General features: G+C 37.3%; 1 protein-coding gene across 10 annotated transcripts in view; it reads left to right on the forward strand.

The window, feature by feature from the left end:
• LDB2 (LIM domain binding 2) overlaps nt 1–24,791 on the forward strand; it is a 304,168-nt gene that overhangs the window by 158,129 nt on the left and 121,248 nt on the right. For all 10 annotated transcript variants that reach the window (XM_051798468.1, XM_051798471.1, XM_051798465.1 and 7 more), the window contains one exon: nt 3,538–3,640. In XM_051798468.1, the coding sequence (XP_051654428.1) occupies nt 3,538–3,640 (103 nt within the window). The remainder of the gene's footprint in view (nt 1–3,537; nt 3,641–24,791) is intronic.

The raw sequence follows: 24,791 nt of genomic DNA on the forward strand, positions 1-24,791 counted from the left end.
GTATTCCAGTTGAAGTCTTTCAAGAGATGTGTTTGCTGGAGTGGACGGCTATTGTATATAAGACATTTCCCTTGTTTGTGAGACATTTGCTTTATAAGCTGGACCATTTTATACAGTACTATCTAGACAGTTATTCCCCATTTTTTATTTGTGCTTTTGTCACTTCATTTTATTGAATTTTATCTTCATTTCAAATCATTTCTCCAATCTATCAAAATCATTTTGAATTACATTTCTGTCCTGCAAGGTGTCTTCAGCCTCTCAAGTGTGGTTCCATGTACTGACTTTTTACGTGAACTGCATTCTGCCTTCCAAGTCATTAAACAAAAATAAAGGAATTTGGAGAAAATGCCATAGTCTCAGTTGGCCTCATATTTCAGTTGCAAGATCTATTTTGGTTCAGCAATCACCATCACAGACAAGAAGAAAAGCCTCATTTAGCTTGCAGACTCTTAATCATGTAAGTGTGTAAGGTGTAAAGAAGAACCCAGCTTGACTCTCAGATCACACAGTGAACGTACAGGACTGTTAGATGGAGGGGGGAAAAGAACATCATTGTACTTAAAACTGATTACATTTGCCAAAGAAATCAGAGTCAGGAAAAAATATTGAAACCCTAGGATTCCATTTACTTGGAGACCCTATTCAGAGTTGAGCCATGCTTCAAATTACAAATAATACCAGGGGTGGAATGGATCAGAGGGAATAATGACAGTTGTGGCAGAAGATGTTTTGCTACTTGGGTAGCCTGGCCACAGCAGCATGGCATCTTTACTTCTAACCCAACTTGCAGGCTGTCTCTGCCCTCTTCTGTCCTGTGACCCATTCCATAAGTATATTTTAATACAAAATATTTTTTAAGTATTAATATTTTCTTGTTATGTTTAGGCCATTATTTCAATGTTTGAGCATGTGAGTGCAGTATGTGAAAGGGAGGTTGCCATGGTAATTTCTCATTATTGTTGAATAGAAAAATAATTACTCTGGCAAAATCCCCCGTAACCTGTCAAAGCATAAGTTAAAGATGCCTGAGGGCAGCCTTGCCTTCACCATCCCCTTTTTGCAAAAAAAAAAAATAAAAAAAGGGGGTGGGTTTTTGTTTGGTTTTGGTTTTGTTTTTGTTTTTAATAACTGGATCCTTTTTCAGCTTGGCTGGGGACACCTCATTTGATTTTGCTCACATTTGGCTGTGAGAGTAGTTAGGCCCACCTGTGACAAGGGTGGAGCAGAGAATTAATCAGCAGAGTGTATCCAAGCTTGACAGAATTTATATATTCTTTTAGACTTTGGTTTTCTTTCTGGGGGTGGTGTGTTGCATTTTATGTTTTTCCTTCTTCCTGACATAAAATATGCAAAAGCTTAAGATAAAGACCTTGGACAGTATTCAAACTGTGACCGGGTCTGGATATTTCATCTATCCAGGGAGGGAATTCACAGTAATTCCATGTCCACATTTTTCTTGCTTTCAAGACTTCTTGGAAGCCAGAAGGAGTGCAAGTATGTGTGGTTCTGAGGTGAGGCCCTGCACTTTCCTTGCTCTTTGTCTTTTTCCCATGTGCATTTACATCCTGGCTATGTGATGCTCCTGTTTTTGTTCCCAAGTCACTGGATGCTGCATGGGTAGCTCCAGTGATACTGAGCTACTCAGTTAAAAAGAACTGCAAATGTGATATGTGACATTGCTTAAAGCCTTCCCTCCCATCTTCCTTCCCTATGACAAGTATGTCCAAAAGCTTGCAGTTAAACAGTTCTGCAGCCTCTCTTTTGCCACTACTTGTTGGACAATACACTCTTATATGGGCTTATAATGTAACCCACTAGGCTGTGCTGAGTGAAGAGTCCATGTGCAGAGGTGTGTTGAACACCTGTGTATATATTTCATACTTACCATGGCTACTCAGCTCCTCAACACAGCAGTGTTTGCACATGGTAACACTCATCAGGTTTACACCAGGAAAGAGCAGCAACTCTGTGACAACAGATGTTGCAGATGTGGGGACAACTTTGATACCTCTTTGTGTGACTGAACTGCAGGGCCGTATGGTCCTGTCACTGCCAGGTGGGATGGGCCTTGGCAAGGAAGGAGTGTTACAGGTTCTGACGCAGCCAAGAAGTCTGTCTGGCATCTCTGGTACAACCCAGATTGCTAAAACCTCTCCTTACCATTTCTCCATTGTATGCTTGACAAAAATCAAAGTGAAGTTGAGAGGCAGGAAAGATACCTTGCTCAGCATTTTGGAGTAAAATCCAACAGTAACATCATCTGGAAATACAGCAGCAGAACTAAAAATGCCAGATAGTTATTTCTCTGCATGTATACGTATAATGACTATGATAGATGCGTATTTTCTCTTAAACTGGTATTTTATCTCAGAGGATTTTTTCCTGTGAAGGGAACAAATATTTTTCTGGATTAGATCAATAATGCTCAGGCATTAAGAGATGCTCAGTGCTCACTGTGCTGAGTGAACCTGGCCTTGCACACTGGTTAGACAGCTGCCATGAGTGGGACGGAGTGGCTCTGAGTGCAACTTGGGCATCTTCACAAGTGTATTTCCAGCTTTGTTGCTGTTCCTGTGTGCTGCAAGTGATTTAAGTCTCAGGGGCCTCAAAAGAGCAGAAGAGACTACCAAAAATTTCTAATCCAGCTATTAAATATATCCATAGCTTTTGAATTAAACCTTTGGTGTGTTTTGTGTTTTCTGACTTCTGTGAAAAACCTTGCAAGCTGGACCACTTGGTCAGGTGCTAGACATTGAAGTTTGAGTGGCTGTTGTTGATCATTAAGGTCTGGAAACGCCTGGTTCAATTGTCAAAGCCAAGAAACTACCTGTAGTGGTGTAGTGGTATATGCTTTACATTGTGCACTATATTAATAATTGCCATGTTCCAGCTATGTGTATTATTTTAAGTCTAAGTATACACCGGTCTCCTTAACATATTGTTTTCACTTCATGTATCACACTTAAAAGTAAAGTTGTCTGACAACAATTACATTTAAGTAACTAACTGGTATTTAACATGCAGTAGCATCGTATTTATAATAAATGCATTGAAGTGGAATGGCCATTATATGTAGTTTCTAAATAACTTTATTGTCAGCTCATACTGATGATTGGGTTATGTAGCGTTATAGAATTAAGTCCTGAGGTTTTCTGATTACTAGGTCTAAGCATTTGAGACACATAGCCCAGAAAAGGAGAGAAAAATCATAGTTGCTTAATTTGTTACTGATTTATAAAGCTATATTTAACATTTGAACAAAAAATTCTTCATTGAAATGAAAGTTTTTACATATTTAGTGTGCTTGATAAAATGAAAGTCTATTGTATAATAAACTAAGCACTTTATTTTTTTCTTAAGTTAGAAATGGAACTTTATCTAGGAAAATTAGTTTGAAATATCATATAGACACCTGTACCCCAAAACCATGGGTAAAGAAGATAAACTAGGTGTGATGCTGTGGAATATCTTTTACGACATATGAATATATATTTATTTTGCCTCCTATTAAGTGAATGATCTGTTGCTTCCTAGGATAGTGACAACCTCTGGTGGGATGCCTTTGCAACTGAATTTTTTGAAGATGATGCAACTTTAACCCTTTCATTTTGTTTGGAAGATGGACCAAAGCGATACAGTAAGAAATGTATATTTTTTTATCTACTGTTAAGTCTGAGTTTCTAAACACAGTTTGTCTGTACAAGACAGATGCAACCCTGGCAATGACAAAGTCACTTGTGTGTATTCAGTGACCATTAGGTTCCATTAAAGAATCGCATGAGTTGGGGATCCATTCTTTTTGTGGAATTCTCTGAATTTGATTACATGAAAATAAATTATTTCCTAGTGGAGTGAAGCAAATAATGAAATATAATCTTTGGATTTTTATTTTTAATAAATAAGCTTTGTGGCTGTGCTTGCACTCTTTGTTAATTTGTTTTCTGCAAAGATTCAAGTGTTGAGTCTTGTGGGCAAAATTGTTCACAGAAAGGGAACTTCATAGCAAGTTTCAGTGTTGTTGCTGGAAGGGCTTCCAAATCTAAACAGGGATCAGAAAAACAATAAATCAAAAGCTATATCCTTGCTAATGTAGATAAGTATTCCATCAACTGTGTGGATCTATGCTGCTTGCACACATTAAGGACCTACCTTGGATATTGTCTGAACAGCAGTGGAAGTCTAGAACACTCTCAATCAGGCACTAAATGAAAGCTTGAATAGAAGTGCAGCAGTGAATAAATCTGATGGCACTGGTATCCATTGCCTGCACACTCTGAGTAGCAAAAAGGGATAAAATTCATCGAACAAATTGTTTGAAGTGAATAATTCACTCAGCTTTAGCACTAAGCAACAGAGAGAGAAGTAAACATTGAAAAACTGCATTGCCAGTTGTTTCACTCGATTCAGAGTGACCCGTGCTTTATGGTGACAGCTTGTACTCTCTATTTAATGCTGTGAATCTTGTGAGATTCTTCTTTTTCATGAGGGTGACTGATTGTCAGCCTATCACTCACGTACTTCTAATTCCTTTTATCAATTATCTCAGGTATTTATTTGACAAGTGTTACCTTTTCCTGGAGAAAAAATAACAGCTGCTTTGAAAGAACGTTCTGGGATTAGTGTTGACAGAATTACAGTTTCTTGCCTTTCAAAGCAAGTGATAACTCTGTAAAGGTCCTTAAATTACAGCCTATAGCAACGTTGGTAACAGCTGATCTGTCCTGATTAGGTTGAGTCAACTTGTCAGATATCAGTTTTGCTAGTTGTGTTATCAGTCCAGAAGGCACAGATACATCAGCAAAAAAGCAATTAATGTCCAGTTAGATTCAGAGGGAGTTGTGATTCTGGAAAACAGTGCTGCATATGAAAGAATTTGTCAAAGTATAAAATATTCCTGTTGTCACAAATGCTTGATAATGGTTATACTGTGTGTAACTGGGACGGTTTGGTACAGAGTAATACTGTAATTCTTACCATTGTTTCTGATAAGCATGATTGAAAGATCAAATTACTGTAGGTATGTTTTTAAAAGAACTAGTACACAGGATTTTCCCTCTGGTTTTAATTTCTGACCTCTGCACAAACTATTGTTGCTTTTGTTGTTATTCTCAGCATCTGAAACTGAGGGTCCTCATTTGGAGCTCTTTGTTGTTCATTCCTATTTCCTTTCCTTCATTAGTAAATATGTATGTAATTCTGTACTGCAGTATTGGTGATTCTTTTTGACATGAGCAGTATGACTGTACAGTGATACTCTAAAGAGCATGATTGTGCTGTTCCAGTCTGGGACTTCCACTGCCCTCTGAGAAGGCTTGAGAGCAGCCTTGGGGGTGCCGTGTTGTCCAAGTCCCTGACTGGGGACACATTCAGCATTGCCAGGGGAGGCTGCAGAGAGGAGGTTGCATGTTAAGAGTAGCTTTCTCTTCCTAGGAGGGAAGTTTGTGTCCAAAACCATGTTCAGGAGTTGAGAACAGAGCAGTTTGCTCCCTTTTTGAGTACAAATAGCAGAAAATCACTTCATCTGTAGCAGGTGCTCAATGAGCACAGAGACTTGGTTGAGGTCTCTCTTTTGCCTGCCTAAGCCACACTCATGCTCTGTTATGCTTTTATGTATACTCTTGGCATCTCCCAAAGACCATAATGTCACCTAGTACCTTTACTCCAAGTAACTTGTGAAATTGTTGGCCAAGGGCTGTGGCTTCTGTTAGGTGAGCCAGAGTATTCTGAGTGGTTGCAGCACCAAGCGTGGAACTTTGACAGAGATGAAACCAAAGTCTTCATACCTGCTGTCCGCAGCAAGACAACTGCCTCCTTGCCCAGTATGCATGCTCTTTAGTATGTAGTGGGCATTAAAAATATTGGAGCTTGCAGAGGGGGAAAAGATAAATTGTTTGTTATTACTCTTGCAGGAACAAACAGTAATGGAGGGAACCAAGATAAGACCCAGGAAGAGAGAAATAGCCATCCTTTGAGAAGTTGTTTATAAAGTTGAAAGTGATAAAAGATGCTAACCTCTGGCATTTTCTTCCAGAATTCAAAATTGCCCGCCTTTGTCTTACTTCAGCCTCTGAGAGATTTGCTTACATCTCTGACATTGGTTGTGGCCACCACCTCATTTTCTTTCCTTTGGGCAAAAGTTTCCCTCTTTTGCAAACTCAAATATAATAGGAGCAAATAAATTCCATAAATAATCTTAAGTGTGTGTGCATATGTGGAGAGAACAAATAGTTTGTCAGCGGCCATGGTTTTTCTCTGGGTTATGGCAATTCCCAGTTCTTTTCCTTCCTTCTTCTCAGGAAGATCTTCCTTCTCTTCCAGATCTTGCCTTAAGCCATCAGATATGTGGAGGAACAAAGTGTTTTGTCCCAGGTCCTTTCTTCAAAGCCCCTCAAGAAAATTGTGTGAGGCTGCTAGGAACTTGCATGGTCTCTTCTATTCTTCTCTAATCTTGACTGCAGTTCCCAAACCCCTCTGGGGGCTTCTTTCCCATGCTTGCTTTAAACTTTTCTATGAGTTTCCTATCATAACCTGTTTCCCAGCTGGCTTTCTCTGCCCTCTGCTCTTACCTGAACAGTCCAATCCCACAGCCAACACAAATGTTCAGAGCATGTGAACAAGGCCTGTAAATCATTGTTCATGTAAGTGTTAGAAGATGTAAAAAAAAAAAATATTACTTTTATTTGTCTCCAATTTCTTTTTAACTTTTAATATACAGTTCTGTCCAAGGAATCGTAAGGTTTGTAAACTCACTTTTTTTTTATCTCAGAAAACTATGTTGCTTATTTAATTTCATGGCCCAAAACTGAAGCTTTATGAAAACACCAAATATTTTTAGGTCTACCATTGATATTACCATGTTTTACAGCACTCTATACTGAGAAAAACAGTTTTCTTCCCTTTGCCACTTTCACTGTTTCTCATCACTTGTCAGCTCTCAGATTCTTTAATTTGTAGGGAAAAACAGATATGGGTCAAAATGGGGATTTTATGTCACTGGGTTATATTTACTTTGATTTGCATAACACAGCACTATATACTGGTACTTGACCTAGCTTTAAATGTACCTGTATATCTGAATGGCACAGCAGGTAAAGATATTTACTATAACCTGGAAAGAGCAGAGATTTGTTAGTTCAGTGATCCACCAGTGCTAATTAATTTGATTGCCAAGTTTGTTAGACCTAGACCAGTTATCTTTGCAGAACAGTATTTTGCCTTGGATAGATGTTCAGTTGGAAGACCAGCTTAACTTTTTCATGTAGAGATTCTGTGTCAGACCTGAAATAGCTCCTGTGCCCATCTTTGCAGCTCTTTTTGTCTTTCTTCAGCATTTGATTTTTGTAGATGCAAGAACTTTACCTTCCTCAATTCTTTATCCTTGGCACAGCATTCCAAAAAAGAATATACTGTCTTCTTTCAAACAGTCACTGAAAATGTATGTTTTTCTCCTATTTGCTTATGCTCCTCCGCTATTCTTTTGGTCTGCTATTATCTATGAACCTTACTCACATTCTATGTTGAAATTTTAATGAGAAATGCTACAGAAAATGTAGATGTATTTCAATGTAACAAAGGTGTAAATTATAGGTTTCTCTAGTCTGGTGTTTTGGCTACCATGAGATGGAGAGAAACCTCACACATTCCAATGCCTAAGGGCAGGAAAAGATTCCCAAAACCAAAGAGATGCTACCTGTTTTATACTGCATTGAATTATAGTCATCAAAAACTAAGAAGTAAACCCATGAAGTTCATTCTACAGTGAGGAAAAAGAAATTTGCTCTAATGTCTTGTGCCCTGAATAGTTTGATCAAGAAGTAAATAAGATTTCAACAAAACTAAAATAAGAAAATAGGCCTAATGGAGCAGATTTTTTGTTTCCTTGTTATGGTTAAAGCATTCATTTCCTGTTAAGAGGCTTCTATCCCTGTAAAAGGGTAAATACTAGACTCTGATCCATTGTTGCCCAGGTTCTTTGTTTCTTAGAGACAAAATATTTCCCGAACAGATAAGAGAAACAAGTTTGATTGACAGCTCTTAGCAGAGTCTCATCAGCTGCTGTGCTGACAGCCTGGTGATGCGCACTGTGCTGATGTGGTAGGGACTGACAGGTGATTGACAGCCCAAGACTGTGGAGACAGGAAAGATGAAGCATGCTCAGTAAGAATAATGTGCAGTGTTTATGCAGCACTGCAGAGAATAGGAGCTAGAAAGTTAACTCTTTCAGGGCAAAGTGCCACTGTAACGCAGAACGGATGCAGTTGCCACTGTACAGAAAATTAGGGCTTGTCTGCATTTCTCTTCTGTTCACTAAATGCTTTCTGTCCATGGAGGAGCTATATGCTGTGAGCAAGCAAAAGCATGAACTATCACATTTGTAGCTGTAAAAAAATTTCATGTGTGGTAGGTATGATGGAGTCCTCAAAATGGATTTATTTAAGCCTATAGATGTAGAATGTATTGAGAGTTTCAGGCACTTTTTATGAGCTTCCATCACCCAATTTTATATGGCATTGTATAATGTTACACTGTAGAAATTTCAGAAGGAATGATTGAGCTCTTTTGCTCTCCCTGTCCCTAGGAAAATATAGTGATTTCAGTTTTATTGTTGCTCTGAATATGTAACTGATAATTGAATATGCATTTTGTGTTATAATTTCTACTGCAGTTTGTGTTTGGAATGTACAATATAACTATACCATGCTTTGCATTTTATGTCCTTTTCTCTACTTCGTTCATGAACCCTGCTGGATTTTTCTTCTTTTTTTAGTTTTTTTTTTTTGATAGCTAGATAGAAATAAAGAAAGAAAGAAAGAAAAAGAAAGAAAGATAGAGTTTTCTGGGCAGTAGTTTCAGAGTACAGTGAACTTTGGGCCAAGTGGTAAAATCATCAGCTTTAAAGTGCTTATCTAAGTTATTCTGTGTGCCTTTAGAATATATTAGATAGGTGTATCTTATATTTTACTACAAATTATGTAATTAATACACAGTGAGTGAGCTGCCACAGATTCATTCTGCCTTTGTCCCTCTTTGTAACCTGTGCAATACAGGTAACTTTATAGCCCTTTGTTGAAAAACTTTTACAGTGGTTAATGGTGGGAAGCTACATCTAGTGGGTATTTCTTACAAGCGGAGAACATAGCTTGGGAATAAACAGGGGAAGTTCACCACACATATTACTGCATAACTATTGTCAAAGAGAGGGTTTTGAGAGGCCAGCATGCTACATTATCACCCCAGGTTTCTATAAAACTGTTGTCTGGTTTCTCTCATATAACTCTGAGAGAGAAAATTAAATTTGCCAAGAGAAACAGATTGTAGTATTTCCAGGATCATGTTCTTTCTTTTTCCCTTTATTCCCCGCCCCCCCCCCCCCGGGGAAATATAAGTCATTAAACATGACTTGAGCATTCAGGTGCAACAAAGTAAATTGGCCTAGCTTAGTAAATGAGACAGATTATTTTGTGTGACTCCCTGCTCTTCATCTTTATATACCCCTCTTCTAGTTTTTGGTTTTTTTCAGAGTTTTTTGGCAATACTTTTGAACTTAATTTCAGAACATAGATGAAAATTTCATCAAAATCAAGTATAACAGGTCCACGAGTGCCTGGATCACCACTAGTCCCTCCACTCTCTAGCTAATTAACAATTACTTCCTAAAATTGGTGTTTCAAGTCTTCTCAATCCATTTTACATATGCTCTATTAAAACTGTCTATTATTAAATTTTATTAAGAATAAAAGCAATGCAGTAGTAAGTCAAATGGTTTACAAGTGTCTAAGTGTATTACACCCATGCACTTATCTTTATCACGCAAACTTTTGTAAGCTCATCAAAGAATAAAATGAGATTTGTTTGACAAAACTTTATTTTACATAAACCCATGTTGACTGGTATTAGTTACATCCCTTTCACTTCAATCTTTGTCAGTTAAATCCTGTATAATTTTTTTCACTATCTGGTCTGTATTGTTATCAAGCAGGTTATGTAGTTCCCTGACTGTATAGTATCCCTTCTTAAATATCAGCACAACGGTAGTGGTTTTTTTAGATTCCCTCAGAAGGTCTTTTTTTTTTAATTACTATTTTTTAACAACAGATAGAAATGTGCAAAAAACCGTAGAACTGCTAATTTCAAAACATTTACTTTTCATAGATAGTATTTAAGATCCATCTTAGCAGCTGATGGACTAGAAAGTACTTTTCACTCAAGATCAACATTCTTTCCAAAAGTAGAACAAAAAAGCTCTTCTTATATATCGATGTTGATATATTCCAAATTAATTTAAGTTTTGAATAAAATTCAAGGTCTTTTTTTCACTAGCTTATACTGATATGGATTTTTCACTGCCAACTTCAGCATCTCATTCTAAAATTTTATATTTCATTATGTATTTTTATGGAACATTTTCTTTTTTTTTATCTTTCCTTTTTTTTTCTATAGTCATCATCATTATCAGGATTTTTTTTTTCCTTCTAGCTATTGCCTTCATTTTTCTACAAACTTTTTTTGCCAGATTGTTTTCTTTCTCACATTATAGTTGCTATCCATATTTTCTCCAGTCAATTGAGCTTTGGTGAATCCAGTATTCTGAAGCACCAGCTGTATCTCTCCTACTGACTGGGATTGCCTTTTCTTTGTCCATACTGAATGCATGTTTTGGATGGCATTTATAGAGAAACATGTGGTCTGATTGAAGGGTGTCCAGGGGAAAACAAAAGTCTTGAAATAAGACTTACTAAGAAAAATGAAAGAATTTGAGTTGGTTAGTCTACAGAAGAAAAGACATGGCAAAAAGGAGAGGGGAAAAGGGGACATAATAACAAGACATATCAAGGATATCTTTTTCCATATCCATGATGAGCAGGGGAAGAGATGCTGGCCTTAAATTGCGTTAAAAAAAAAATTACATAGAGGGGTTAGTTCCTACCAATGAGAAAAATGAGGTACATGAACAGATTCCTTGGGGAGGCTGTGGAGCCTCCCTAGTAAAGGGGCTGTCTGACCTTCACCTCTAATTCCATGAAGTCGCTGGTCCCAAAGCAAGTACCAGCTTTCAGGTTACCGTTCAGTTCAGTCTCAGCAATTGTAACCTGTTCTGAACAATTTTCTCCTCTTGGATGCAAAACTTTTTGTAATTAAAAACACCCTGCTATTTCTGATTTTTTAGCAATAGAAATGATGTTTTTCTGATACCACTGGCTGTGCAAGACTTTTCACTTGAATCTCCACCAATTTCCTTCAGAAAAAGCACTTTTCTTTTTTTCCACATTACTGACAGATGTTGAAGAAATAATTCCTTCTAGCTTTTGATTTGCAATTAGCAAATATGAATCAGACCTTCACCTCTGCCAGCTGCAGTCTTGTTAGCTAGCATAATGTTCCTGCACCTCTCAGTTATCAATACCTTTCGAATACAAACACAGGCTGCTTTACTGTAAAGTGCCATCCATGTGCAACGTTTGTTCATTGCATGTGTGTTCAAACACAACCTCGGTTAGGTACTCTGTGGAAAGGTTTATCATGAAATCTGTTCTCTCAATCTCTTTTTCAAATACCTTACAAATAATGTAATCACAGATATCTTCTGTTTGTAACTAAGCTTGTTATACAAATTGCTGTTGGAGGCCCTATGTCTGTAAAGGGGCACCTAGAAAGGAGTGCTAATGTATGAAGGGCTACTAACTCCAAATGTGAATATTGCACAATTTTATAGAACCTCTAATTGTAATGGCACACTGAAATCCAAGTCAACCAGATTGGTTCTGCTGCTATGTAAACAGATTAAGTGATAAGCCCTCTTTGGGAGAAATCATAATATAACAGGACATGATACATTTTAGGAGTCTAGGGTCCATTCAGAGAGCAGAAAGAATACAGACAAAATTAACATGAGGGAATCACAGGCTTTTCCCCTGCCCAACACAAATAATCCCTTTGTTGTGGTAGGCTTTTGTTCACTCGTTTGGTCCAAATTATGTACCATTCAGTTCTTTCTCTCTTCTGCAGGTGATGTTAATAAAATGCTGGAAACCCATACAAAATAATGGAATTCAATATCTTTTTACATCAAAATAGTAAACAACTTTTCACTATTACAAACTCAGGTTAAATAATTTCTTTATTTTTTGTGCGCACAGTGTAATGACAATTGTGAGGAATTGGTCAGTACTTTTTCTGTTTTGCTGAATAACTGTGTCTGTCTTCAAATGGTGTCAGTACATTAAATTTATTTTTTTAATTGAGAAATAAAAATATAGAGGTATTTGATTTTTTTTTTATGAAATTGAAAATGTTTGGTGGTTATTACTTCGGCTTTTAAAATTATCATGTGACTTTTAATATGATCAGTTAATATATGTTAAATTCTAGCAGAAAAATTTTCTAACATAGTTATGGAGTTCCTGTAAGAAACAAGACTCAGAATATTCATGTTTCAATTAGTAGTCAGGAATTTTTTTCCTGCATTTTTCATTTTGTTTCTTTTCTTACACTTGTTTCATTCTCAGAAGTGAAACACCCCCACTTTATGAATTACTTAAGCAATACTATTTTATAAACTTCCGTTTAATAAAAATGAAAGCTTTGTGGCAGAGGATATTTTCATATTGTCATCTTGTTTCTAGACCAAAGAGGGGCATTTAACTAATTATAGTAGTTTTATTCCCAACTAGTATAGAATACTTCAGAGCACATGGATTGCCCCGAGGTATTACAAACAGATTTCCTTTTATAGAGCACTGAATAACTAAACAGTGGGATATCGGATTTTTTTCTTCCCCTTTTCAATCCACAAATGTAGGTGAATCAGAACATCATTCATATTGGTTCTGGGATCTTTGTGTATATTATGATAATGTTATAATAATTTATAAATTCTATATTTTGCATTTACTCTAAACAGTGCAGGTAGTGGTGTTGCATACTTCATGGCTCTAGCACACTGTCAGGACAAGGCTTGTATGTGCAGATGATCTTTTTTAAGCTCAGACAATAAAATATTTGCTCCTCTACCTGCAAATTTTATCTTGCAGACTTGTATGCAAACAGGAATAGAACATGGTCAAATATACAAACATGCATCTTAAAATAGTGTTGGTTCTAATACATAAAACCTGCGTACTTTTGTTTAGTGTAGAAATAAAACTTTAACAAAACTGTTACGTTGTATTTCTATGATGCAGTAATGCTATTCCACATGATGCACCTTATTTTTAGGCTCTAGGTATTTACTGTAGTGCAATATTTTTAAATGGCTTAGGAGAACACAATATGCAACATCACCAAAAATTATAGAATCTTTATAGAAATACATTTAAACTGGGTCAGCTGCAGCACCATGATTAGTAGAAGTAGACCCCAAAGCTGATTCTGGACACTGAGATACTGTTCTCAATTCCATATTGAAAGTTTCCTTGAATTAATGTAGTCATGATTTTTTTTTAAAGTCTGCTGTATATGAGAAGGCTGAGATATTATACAGTGGCTATCGTTCTTTATCATATTGAATTCTGCACTCCAAATTATATTACCTTTAAAATGTTGCTGACATTTTGCTGTTCCACTATTCTGATCCATATAAGTTTTATACCATAATATTTTAAGTTTATTCTGGTGCATATAGCAGTGTAAGCAGTACCTTGCATTTCTAGTTTCTTCTCTCCTTATTTTCTAAGAGAAGTGAGTTCTGTGATGTATTTGTTTAGGATTTTTCAAGAGAAATGCACTCAATATATAGATGCTATTAAAAGTTTACAACAGAGAGGACAGTTTATAGGTATATGCATTGGATTTGGAACTGAATGATTCAGATTTGTGATATTACTTTGCTTTTGTGGAGTTTAAACTGGTCTTCTACTGAACTACTGGGATTGTCCTGACTCCTGAAGGAAAGTGTCCAGTTCTGCCTGCACAGGAACACGTGCTAATCCAGGTCCAGCGTTTGAGATATGCTCTTCTCTGAAGAAGCTTGCTTCAAGTCATTAGGAGTGTTGCTATCTTGATTTTCTATTGTATGAGAAAGCCAAGAGAAGGATTACAAGCTAGCTCTGATACACTAGAGACGGCCTGGGCTGCTGAGGAGACAATGCCCCAGCACGTGGCATTACCTGCAACCTTGTTTCACTGTGTAGGTTGGTTTCACTGCTGTCACCCAGCCAAGACGTGTGGATCATCAGACAATTTTTGAGAAAAGTTTATTGCTCAAGGGCACTATCACATGCAGAGTCTAGGTGATGTCTCTTCCATACCTCTACTCCAGAATAAACTTTCTAAATGTAAGTGTTCCTTCAGCCAAAGGGGCTTGCACCTTAACTACAGTGTCTTGAAAGTACTATTCCTTCAACAGTGTTACCTTTTTGACACCATTCAACTTCAAATATATGCTTTTTATCTATGACTCAGGCTAATCTTAGAATTTTACCATTTTGGATATAGTGCAGGAATGTGTGCAGAGAAGCACCAGTGGACAGCTCTGTTCAATGGCAGCTTTTGAGTCAACACCATCGATGCAGTTCACTGGGTACCAGAAAGTAGATGTTGACCATTCTGTTGTATCTATTAAAAATCCATTACTCCCACCTCTGTTTGGCTATGAAAAAGGCTTTTAAACACAATTTTTTCTAGTCCAGAAATATTAGAACACTGTGTAATTCAATTTTATTTTTGTCTTTAATGTCTGAACCTGAATTAATACAGCATTACTTTTCATCCTGATATCAATCTTGTTCCTTTCATTCAGATCCAAGTTCCTTTGTAGTACATGATTTAATTCACTAAAATGAGGTAAAATGAAACCCTGGTCCAGGGAACATTGAACTAACATATTTTTTGTAGCACATGCAATAGTAACAGTCTGCTGTATAACTCTATGTGTTTCCCTCCCCTCTTTTAGTTGCTAAGAGATTTTAAAACTTTTTTCATTCTCGGTATACCTCAGTATACCTTTTTTCATACCTCAGTATACCTGTTTGTTCTTAATCAGTTCATTCTTTATTAAATGATATTAGATTAAAAATACACTTTGCTTTTATAAAATCAAGTTCCTGGGTTTTTTTAAGCAATTTTGAACTCAAAATAGTTTGGTATTCCCTAACTGTGGGTCTGTGTTTTCTTTTGTGGCAAATTGGCTTTGATTTGACAGTTATTTTTGTTTCAAGATTGTATGCACACCAGCTTTTCTGCTGAGGCATGGCTCTTAGGGACAGTTGCACATGCATGGCTGGCTGTGCATCAAATTTTGTAATCCAAAGGGATGCTCCAGGTCATGGTCAAAAAAAAAAAAAAAAAACAAACGAAGAATAGAAGGAGGAAAATGTCCAGGCAAAGAGATTTTGAACCAGAATATGACCTTGCACTGAGAAAAGGTATATCAAATAGGAGAACAAAGGAATATCTGTCCTTTCCAGACTGTTTCTATTCAATATTCTGCTTTTTTTTCATTGCGTATGCACAACTAATAGCACTAGTTAATAGTTTCAAAATACAAATAAAACAGAGGGTATCATGCTGAGAAGGGTTAAACTTAACTTAGTAAAATGTGCAAAACCTGTAATGTGAAATTGTATACAACTTGGGAATTGTATTGTGATAGTGTTCTTGACTAAATAGAAAGAAAAAGTCTGGACAATACATTCCAACCACCTTTAGAAAGGTAGAGTTTGTACTGTTAGTACTCTCAGGGGCAGCTTGTTGGTTTAATTTGTAATTTACTGTGCTAGAAGCTGGATGCTGCACTGACATTAGCAAGCAGTGCAATGCAGTAGCAGTTGCGGTGTTGAGGACATGACATCCACACAGCACATGTTTTGCAGAGGTTTATTTCAGACTAACTCCAGTCCAGTCTACTGAGCTAACTGCCTGTTAATGGCTGGCATGCATTAGGTCCATTCCTGGAGTCCATTTGATTCCTTTCTTGTGAAGGGCATACAGTTTTTGAGATTGGAGACCTCTCCACAACACAGACCAAAGCAGGGTGCTTCAGCCACTGAATTCAGACAAGTATCCCTTAATTGAGCTAAACAGTGAGTGTGAGTTTGGGTATGGAGAAGGAACCCCTTTGTGATAATGTTTGGGTAGAAAAGTTCATTTAATTTTAGTTTTGATATCATTTATATTCAGCAACAGTTCCTGTGATAATACTCTTCTCTGGTCATATGACAATTCCTTTTCCTCAAACACCAGCTTGACTTTTTTTTTTTTCCTTGAGATGTGGAGAAGATAGAATATTCAGCACACAGTCTCTCAACCTTTTTACTTCTTTTAATTACTGGGGGTATGCAGCCTTGCTCTGCAGCTGTGTCTCAGTCCCTCCAGTGCTGCTGACCTCCCTCAGAGTAAGCCAGTGGCCAGGCTCAGTGGTAGCTTGTTTTTCTGCTCTGGACCCACTTCCCCCATGTTGGGTCAAGCAATTAGCCCCAGCTTACAGTCCTAGAGTGCTGTATGGAAACCTCATTCCTCAGGGAATGGGGTCATCATGTGTGTTCTTGACATACTTTGAAAGCTGGTCTTAAATCCCAAAATGCTTTTTTCTGAAGTTTCTTTCCCTCCATCAATTCTCTTTAGTAATAACAAAGACAAAAGACCTTTTAGAATACGATGGTGTGATTTTACAGTGAAGAGCTCAGATATAATAAATATAACTTTGGCTGCTCCTAGCAATAACTTTTTCAACAGAATGTAACCAGTATGTCAGTAGATATACTGTCGACTGCCATGACTTCAGATTAATATTAATATACCTTGATATGTTTCTTGATTGCAGGAAGGTGCACACATATATCTAGATTGTAGTAAATTTATATGCTATCGAGTTCATTTGTGCAAATATATGTGATCATGTAATTACAGTCTGCATTATTGCAATATAGATGCACAGGGAAGCAGGATTAAGATTGTGCAGTCAGCTTCAATTTGAATATCCCCTGATGTCTGAGCACACTGCAATGCAACATTAGCTTTTGGTGAGGCTTTTGCTGCAGCTTCTAGAATTAAGATCAATGCCTGCTTCTCTTTGGCAAGTCACTGCTATCCTAAACAAAGGTATGTGGACCTGATCATTCTGAGTGTGTTGGTCACCTGCAGCACACAAAAGGAGTAAAGGAAATGAATGCAATGTCCGTGGGGAACATTAGGTAGTACCTAAAATGGCAGTGTAGCTTCTCAGCAGAAGTGGTCAGTGAGAGCTATGACACAGTACACAGAGCAGAGCCTCCTCTGGACCTGGCCACCACTAAGGCATCTCGCTACATGAAAAAAAATGAAGTGGCATGTAAGAGAGTTAGCAAGGACCAGCATTCATTATTACCCAGCATATAGAAGTCCTTCTAGAAAGGAGGAGAACATCAGTATTTTGTTTATTTGTATAGTGCACCATGAGATAGTAATTCAATTCTGTTTAAGTTGAATGATTGTTTAAAGACATTTTAGTATCTACTAAAAGTGCTAGTTAATATGCAGAGACAGTAAACAAAAAATGTTGTTTACAGAGAGCATGTTAAAGCCATTTTTAAGCAAGGCTTTAATGAGATAATATTGGCATGTGAGAATTTTCTGGTTTGCATGTCTTGCCAATTGAGTATTCCACTTCTGTCACTTCTTTTTTAAAGTAAGGGTTATTGCAATTGCACAGCTTATATAATTTGTCTTTATGAAACTGATACATTTATTCACCAGACCGTGACACATTTCTCTAGACCTGTTGATAGGATCTAAACTGTACTTCTTCTGTGTGCTTTGAATTTGCAGTCAAAAGTTAGCAGTATTGAAAGGGGCAACTATGAGTCCTTTACCACGAAATTTTGGAACAGTACTAATATGAGAAAAAGCGCTGGGAGCCTGCATCAGACAGACATGTTTCAACAGCATTACTATATGATTTCATTCTCACTGAAAAATGTTATAGTTTTTTTTTGCAAACTTTTCAAATGCTTATGTCCTTCTCTTCTCCTTTTTTTATACCATCAAAGTTATACTGTTTTTGTCAGTTTTAATTTATGAAAGATGATATTTGACATGTCTAGCTAGTTTAGTTATTAAGGAAGGAAGCGACAAGAAAATAGCATCCTAATATACTAACCATAATGAAGTCAACAGTGTCAACAGGGCTTTTGGTATGTACTCTTGTGTCTTACCTATGCAATGATGAATCAAAGGGACAAAGACCAAAATTTTCAGAGGCAGAGAATACTTACAGTCACTTTTACAAGTGTTCATGTAAACCTGTCATTAATATATCCATGCTTGCCATTATATACAGCCAGTTGAAGAAAAGAAGACTTGTTAATGTAAACACTGGTTTATGTATTTAGAGTCTCACCATCATTTATTAAATTTATACTTTTGCTTTTTCATGAAATAATTATTAGTGTTCCCAGGTTTCTGGCACAACTGACTTGGTAAAATGTCATGCATATATAGCCTTCCTATTTGAAAAGCAGTCTAAGAAAGATAATATTTGATTGATTACTTATGAATAAACCTACTATTTCAGACAACGTAGCTGAACATATTTTATGCAAAAATATTAAAATGTGTGGTTCCTCTAAAACAAAGATGTGCCAAAACATCAGTAATTTTAAGTATGCAGGTTCACAGCAATACAGCAGTTCTCTTTCATTTGATAATTACCTTGGTAAGCTAGTGTCCAGCTAGGTCTGTATAAAGAAAAATAATCTTCTCATTAATTCATGGTAGAGCACCAGCACTTTTCATCAAAATATTGGTCTGAAATTTTAACTTAGTTTTACATTTTTTGGACTGAAGTAAGAAGCTCTTTTTCAGATTTCCTCTTCATCATTTCTCTATTTTTCCATTACTTCTTTCTACTATTATACTTCAAATTACACCATATTTAGTCCATAGAATCATGGAATGGTTTGGGTTGAAAGAGACCTTAAAGGTCATCTAATTCCAACACCCCTATAATGGGCAGGAACACCTTTCACTAGAGGTTGCTCAAAGCCCCATCCAGCCTGGCCTTGAACACATCCAAGGATGGGGCATCCACAGTTTTTTTGGGCAACCTGTTTCAGCATCTCACTGCCTTCATGGTAAAGAATTTCTTCCTAATAGCTAATCTGAACCTAATGTTCTTTCAGTTTAAAGCCATTATCCCATGTCCTGTCACTACATGTCTTTGTAAAAAGTCCCTCTCCAGCTCCCTTTGCAGCCCCCTTTAGTAATGGAAGGTGCTTTAAGAACTCCCTGGAATCTTCTCTTCACCACCTAGAGAGGTGCTCCAGCCCTCTGATCATCTCCTTGAGTTTGTCCAGGTCCCTCTGGATGGCACTCCTTCCCTCCAGTGCGTCAACCACATCACACAGCTTGGCGTCATCTGCAAACTTGCTGAGGGTGCACTCGATCCCACTGCGCATGTCATTGGTAAAGGTATTAAACAGCACTGGTCCCAGTACAGATTCCTGAGGAACACCACTTGTCCACAACTCTTTGAGTAAAACCATCCAGACAATTCCTTATCCTCTGAATGGTCCGTCCATCTAATCCAGTTTAGAGATAAAGATGTGCTACAGTGTCAAAGTCCAGGTAGATGATGTCGGTCTCTCTTCTCTCATCACCAACGTTGTAACCCTGTCATAGTTGCCTGTGTTTGGATGGGTTCTGCCCAGTTCTACCAGCTCTAAATAAACAACAGGGATTCCTTGTCTCAGTGCAAACCAAAGAGTAAGTGATTTTTTTTTTTTTTGCCCATCCATTTCCCCTCTAACTCTGGTTGTTAAAATTTAAAAAATAGAAAAATATATGCCAACATTTTAACTCATCACTTATTTTTCGGAGTAAAGGTAAACATGGTTCATGTTGTAGGGATAACAGATTACACAAGAATCGTTTAACAAAACATGTAAAAGTTTCCTTGGATGATGTGAAAATGTCTACAAATCCTCAAAGGGTATTTTCTTTCTTTTTTCCTATTTCAAATATAGTTCAGATTTCTTCAGTGGGATTGCTGAGAACCATTGACAGATTTAGATCAGTGAAAACCTTTCTTACAAGTTACATTTTCTTCTTTTTCTTCTACCAGAAGAAATCTAACTTCCTGTTTCACATCTCAGATGCCTTGTGCTCACTGAGAATAACAATAATCAGATTTATCCTGTTGCTGAACTATCTTAAATATAGACATCTACAAAGACTGCAGTAATGAATCTCAGCTAATATCCTGTTTATTCTTACAAAGCTTTTGTATAGATTCCTTTGCTGTCACTGAAGATGCTTTTATGATTTCTGTAATGTATTTATCTTTCAAAACAGCAGAGCAGCTTTCATCTGTCTGCCATCATTACAATTTACAATTGCAGTGGCACTAAAGATGATCTTCCTCAAGTTTCCAATCCACAGTATTTTCTCAGGTGCTTCAAAACTGCAAGAAGTTATTTCAGGGATAATATATTTAATATAGGCTATTAAATCTGATGCATTGAATTCCTCAAGATATGTCACAAGTGACTCAAGCTCTTATTTGTTTTCCCATGGACCACATGAGAGCATCCTTCTATTTGAAATCAGACCAATTTTATCCATTGTCAAAAGTGCAATGAAAATTAGTTCAGGATGGCTAAAAGTCGTAAGATACTTTGCTAAAGGTGTATCTCATCAGAATCCTCCACCCAGTGCTCTAGACATACTGCAGAGTAGAAAAGTACAATTTTCTACCTGAAGGAAAAAAAAAAGGCATTAGAGGGTGGGTAGTGATATTTCAAAGTCCTCCTTTGCTTCTGCTTAAGATGACATCTTAAGTACTCAGTTCTTTTTTGACAGTTCTTTCTCTATGACAGTTGAGTGCCCAGTTCCCTCATACACTTTCACATCCTGACCTTGTGCATAATCTGAGAACATGGAAGTGGGAGAGGGCAAGAAGGGGCTCTGGCCTGTTGGATTCCCTCTGTGAAGGACTCATTACCCTTCCCAGATCCTAAGCTGTCAGTGCATAGTTCCATGCTATGTGACATCCAGAAGTGCCTCTCTACAGCCTCTGGGACCACTGTAATTCCCATGTGGTTGGAAGCTGATTTGGCTCTAGGAAGTGCTCCCTGCCTCTTATTAGAAAGAACCATCTGTTTTTCCCGTTTGGGAATGTTTACATTCCAGGTGTTGAGCCTGCCATGCACTTTTATGCCTATAGTTCCAAGGATCCCTACATGATGTTTAAGGTCTTTTCCAACCCTAACTGTTATATGATTCTGTGATCCTTGAAATGTTTTTAAACTACTACTTTACTGATTCCTCCCACCGAACTGAGCCATCTGTTAGAAGGTATCTGGATTTGCCTGGTTTGGGGGCTTAGGATTCTTTTTTTCTTAATTTTGGTCCAAGTAAGAAATCCACAAGATGCAGCTCAGACCTTCCTTCCCTGTTCAAACAACAATACACTGCTATGCAGAATTTTACTGAAGACCACCTGCCTTTCATCTGAGGTTTGGTCAGATAGTGCTGTTTCTTTTAGGTTTAGTGGGACACAAGTGTTCATTAGTGCTACAAGTCTGTGGGCAGACAAGTGTCTTTTGGAATTAAAAGAGCACCACACTTCAGAATCCTGAGAAGTGTTATGGTCTGCAAATTTAACACAGTTGGGAACAGTTTTTCTACTCTCATTTCTGCAGTATTTGGACATTTGAGCTCCTCCAAGCTCCTCCAAGCCACTTCATCCCTTCCTCTCCAGTGCATGAGAAGAGACAGCAGGGGCCCTACCATACAAGCAAATTCTTCTGGCTGGAGATAGAAGGTCACTGCTGGGGCTTGCCAGGGAAACAGGACCTGAGACCTTGAGGGATCCCTGTCATAGAGTAGAAGAAAGGATTGTAAGAGTTTGTAGTATCTGCCAGCAGAGTAAACCCGGAAGAAGGGGGTAGGAGAAGAACAGATCACAAATACTTATTTTTGTGTGTTCATTGCTAAGATGTAGTTGAGCCTCAGTATTTGGCTTATAGCAATAAGGGCCATGCAGGGAAACCTAGCACATGAAAAACATAGGGACCCTCTCAAGACTGCTGTGGGGTTTGTTTAAAGTAAACATCAAAATGGATTATTTTTTAAAATCTAATTTTTGAGTGTTCTGAGGTCTTATCTCTTGTGAAAGACAACATATGACCTGGATAAGCAGTATTCTAAAACCTCTGGAAGTAATGAGTCTGATATGAATTGTCTTGCTCTAGTTATATATAGATAATAGGAAGAGAACACAAATCCTGAGTTGTCATTCCTGAACCTTCACTACAAAATCAGATTTTTTCTTTAGACTATCATTCCTAAAGTTTTGGGCAAGATGCTGCATAGTTAGAAAATTATTTCTTTTGTTAACTTCTTCTTTTACTATTGCTTATTACTCTAATTCTTCTGGTATTGTCACCCTTGCCACATTTTGCCTCATTTTGGATGGAAGGCATTGAAATAGCATGGGAACTGCTGTTTTCTCAGGATCTGGAAAATTGTCAAAGTTGCTTATCATTCTAAGAGATCAAATCTGATATTAAGATCAGAGTCAATGAGGTCTAGCTATGTAACCAGAAGTTTGAAAGCATGCATGACCTAAACTGGACCTCTTGTGAGTTGTATAGCACCATAAAATGCAAGGCAGATATTTTTCTCATGCTGTAAATACTCCTTGAGGTCCGAGAAGAATTCACGAATCTTGCACAGGAAAGAAACTTCTCTTCCACATTGCCATCAGTAATCCTGCATTTTCTACAGCAAAATATAAATTAATTTTATGAAGCACAGAGCTAAAATTTAAAGGTAATAAAACCTTGCAGGTTACTTCTAATCTTCTATGTCTGACTGAATCATATTATCAATGGAGAAGAGATAGTTTCCATTTCATCACACAGTCTTTTTCAGCTTTTTATTATATAAGCTCTAGTTTTCATGAGGAAAATTACCATGCTCTCATTTATTTTTTCTCTGCCACTTTCATCATTCTGGATGTTAAAAAATTCTAGACAGAGTGATTCCTGTCCAGTAACTGTTCTGTTACAAAATCTGTCATTTTACGAAATTTTTCTTTAATTCATAAACAAAATCTGTAGATAAAACTGTGCAAACAATGTACTGTGTGTGCTAAACAAAGCTGCTGCTTTCTGCTATGATTTATGATGGAAGTTACACCTCAACAAGTGGAGAGGGTCTAAGGGATGCAGCTAGCAAAGGATCAAAATCTTTTCTGCTCAGGTTGAGGCAATTGATTCAGGTAAGATTTTTTCTGTTGGACAGGTTCAGATGCTTTCTTTGATTGTCAGTCCTAAACACTGCCACACATGGGAGATGGATATCAGGCAGCTCGAACTGTCTTTCCACGTGGGCAAGCAGTGTGAGCTTCCAGGCTCATCAGAGAGTTATCATCTGTGCAAATCAACTGTAAAGAATTTCTAGTTGACCCTCTTGCAAATAGAAGTCCATCTACATCTCAGATGGAATTAGATTGTGTGAATTTTGGTCACTATGTTTGCAATAAAGTATTTGTCTTTACTTGCAACACCAGTCCTAGTTACATGTATTCTGGTATCTCCATTCCTTATTACCAAGACAGTGATTTAGACTGTGAAGATTATGGACATGGACAATGGGTTTCCACAACAGGGTCCTAGAATGTGTTCTAAAATGTGTGTCTAAAGCCTTAAAAATTTGCCTCGTTTTCATAATTCCAAAACACCTAATTTTCCACAAAATCAGTGAAAGTTATTTGCATAGTTGAGGGGAGGATTGTCATAGGCACACAGAAGAGATAAATGCTGCATGCATATGTCAAGCCAGTGTGAGGTGGCTGATATTACTAGTGCAGTTGAAAATACAGACCTGTATATCAAAGCACATTTAGAGAGCAAATCTGTGCCATGAAAAAAGCTTGTCATGCAAATAGCCAGCATTTTCACCCATTAAGTTTCTAGCATTAAGGATACTTTTGAATTATAATTCTAAGTTTCTCACCTATAGGTGAGAAGGCCTCTTAGAGGCAGAAGATAAATGCTGGTGTCTCTCCCTGTTATTAAATGTCTGATAGAAAAGGGCAATACTTGTCAATCACATGGCAGTTGTGCTTAAGATTTATGAGACCAAACTGTTAATGATTCATAGGTGTCTCATTTTGGATAGGAGAGGTAACCCATTTAGTCCTTATGAGAGACCAAGCCTTTTCCATACCGCTTCTTCAGTCATATCTTTTTGGGTAGTAGTGACAACCTGTGTAGACTACATCATTTTGCCTATGTCTGTTATTTGTCTTGTAACTGTTAGGTAACCGTATAAATACATGTCTAAGAAAATATAATTGAATTAATTGTACAATAATTTTATTTGCTGGCATAAAAACCAACTTCTACACTTCTTTCCCCCTAGAGAAATACCACGACATTTTTGTAGATGTGAATTAAAAATTCCATATAGATAGGGCCTGGACTTCTGAACTCTGTTGAAAATGGAATATATATAGATGTCAAAAACAGTAACAAAAAAACTAGGCAGTGAGGAGGCAGATTCAGAGTGATTGGACTTACATATATTCACCACTTTCTGTATCTTGAACTATGCAGTATTTGATCATCCAGACAGCTTTTATCAACTGTTCAACTGACAGAAGTCCATTGAAAACTGGCCTAACAGTGTTTGAATTACCTTGCTATGATTCCTCAGGCACCCGAGGGCGGCCGTTAAAGGTTGAATCTGATTCAAGTCTGTGCTCATGTCAGACTACGCAGGTGTTACTTCTGGTTTTATTTGTTTTATCTGATTATTCGTTTAACAGAAATTGCCAAATAAAAAAAAAACTCTGACAACTTCTTTTA

This window comes from Manacus candei, unplaced genomic scaffold (assembly GCF_025592945.1).
Source record: "Manacus candei isolate 608988 ecotype Guabito, Panama unplaced genomic scaffold, ASM2559294v1 h1tg000048l, whole genome shotgun sequence".
In the NCBI taxonomy this organism is placed as follows: domain Eukaryota; kingdom Metazoa; phylum Chordata; class Aves; order Passeriformes; family Pipridae; genus Manacus; species Manacus candei.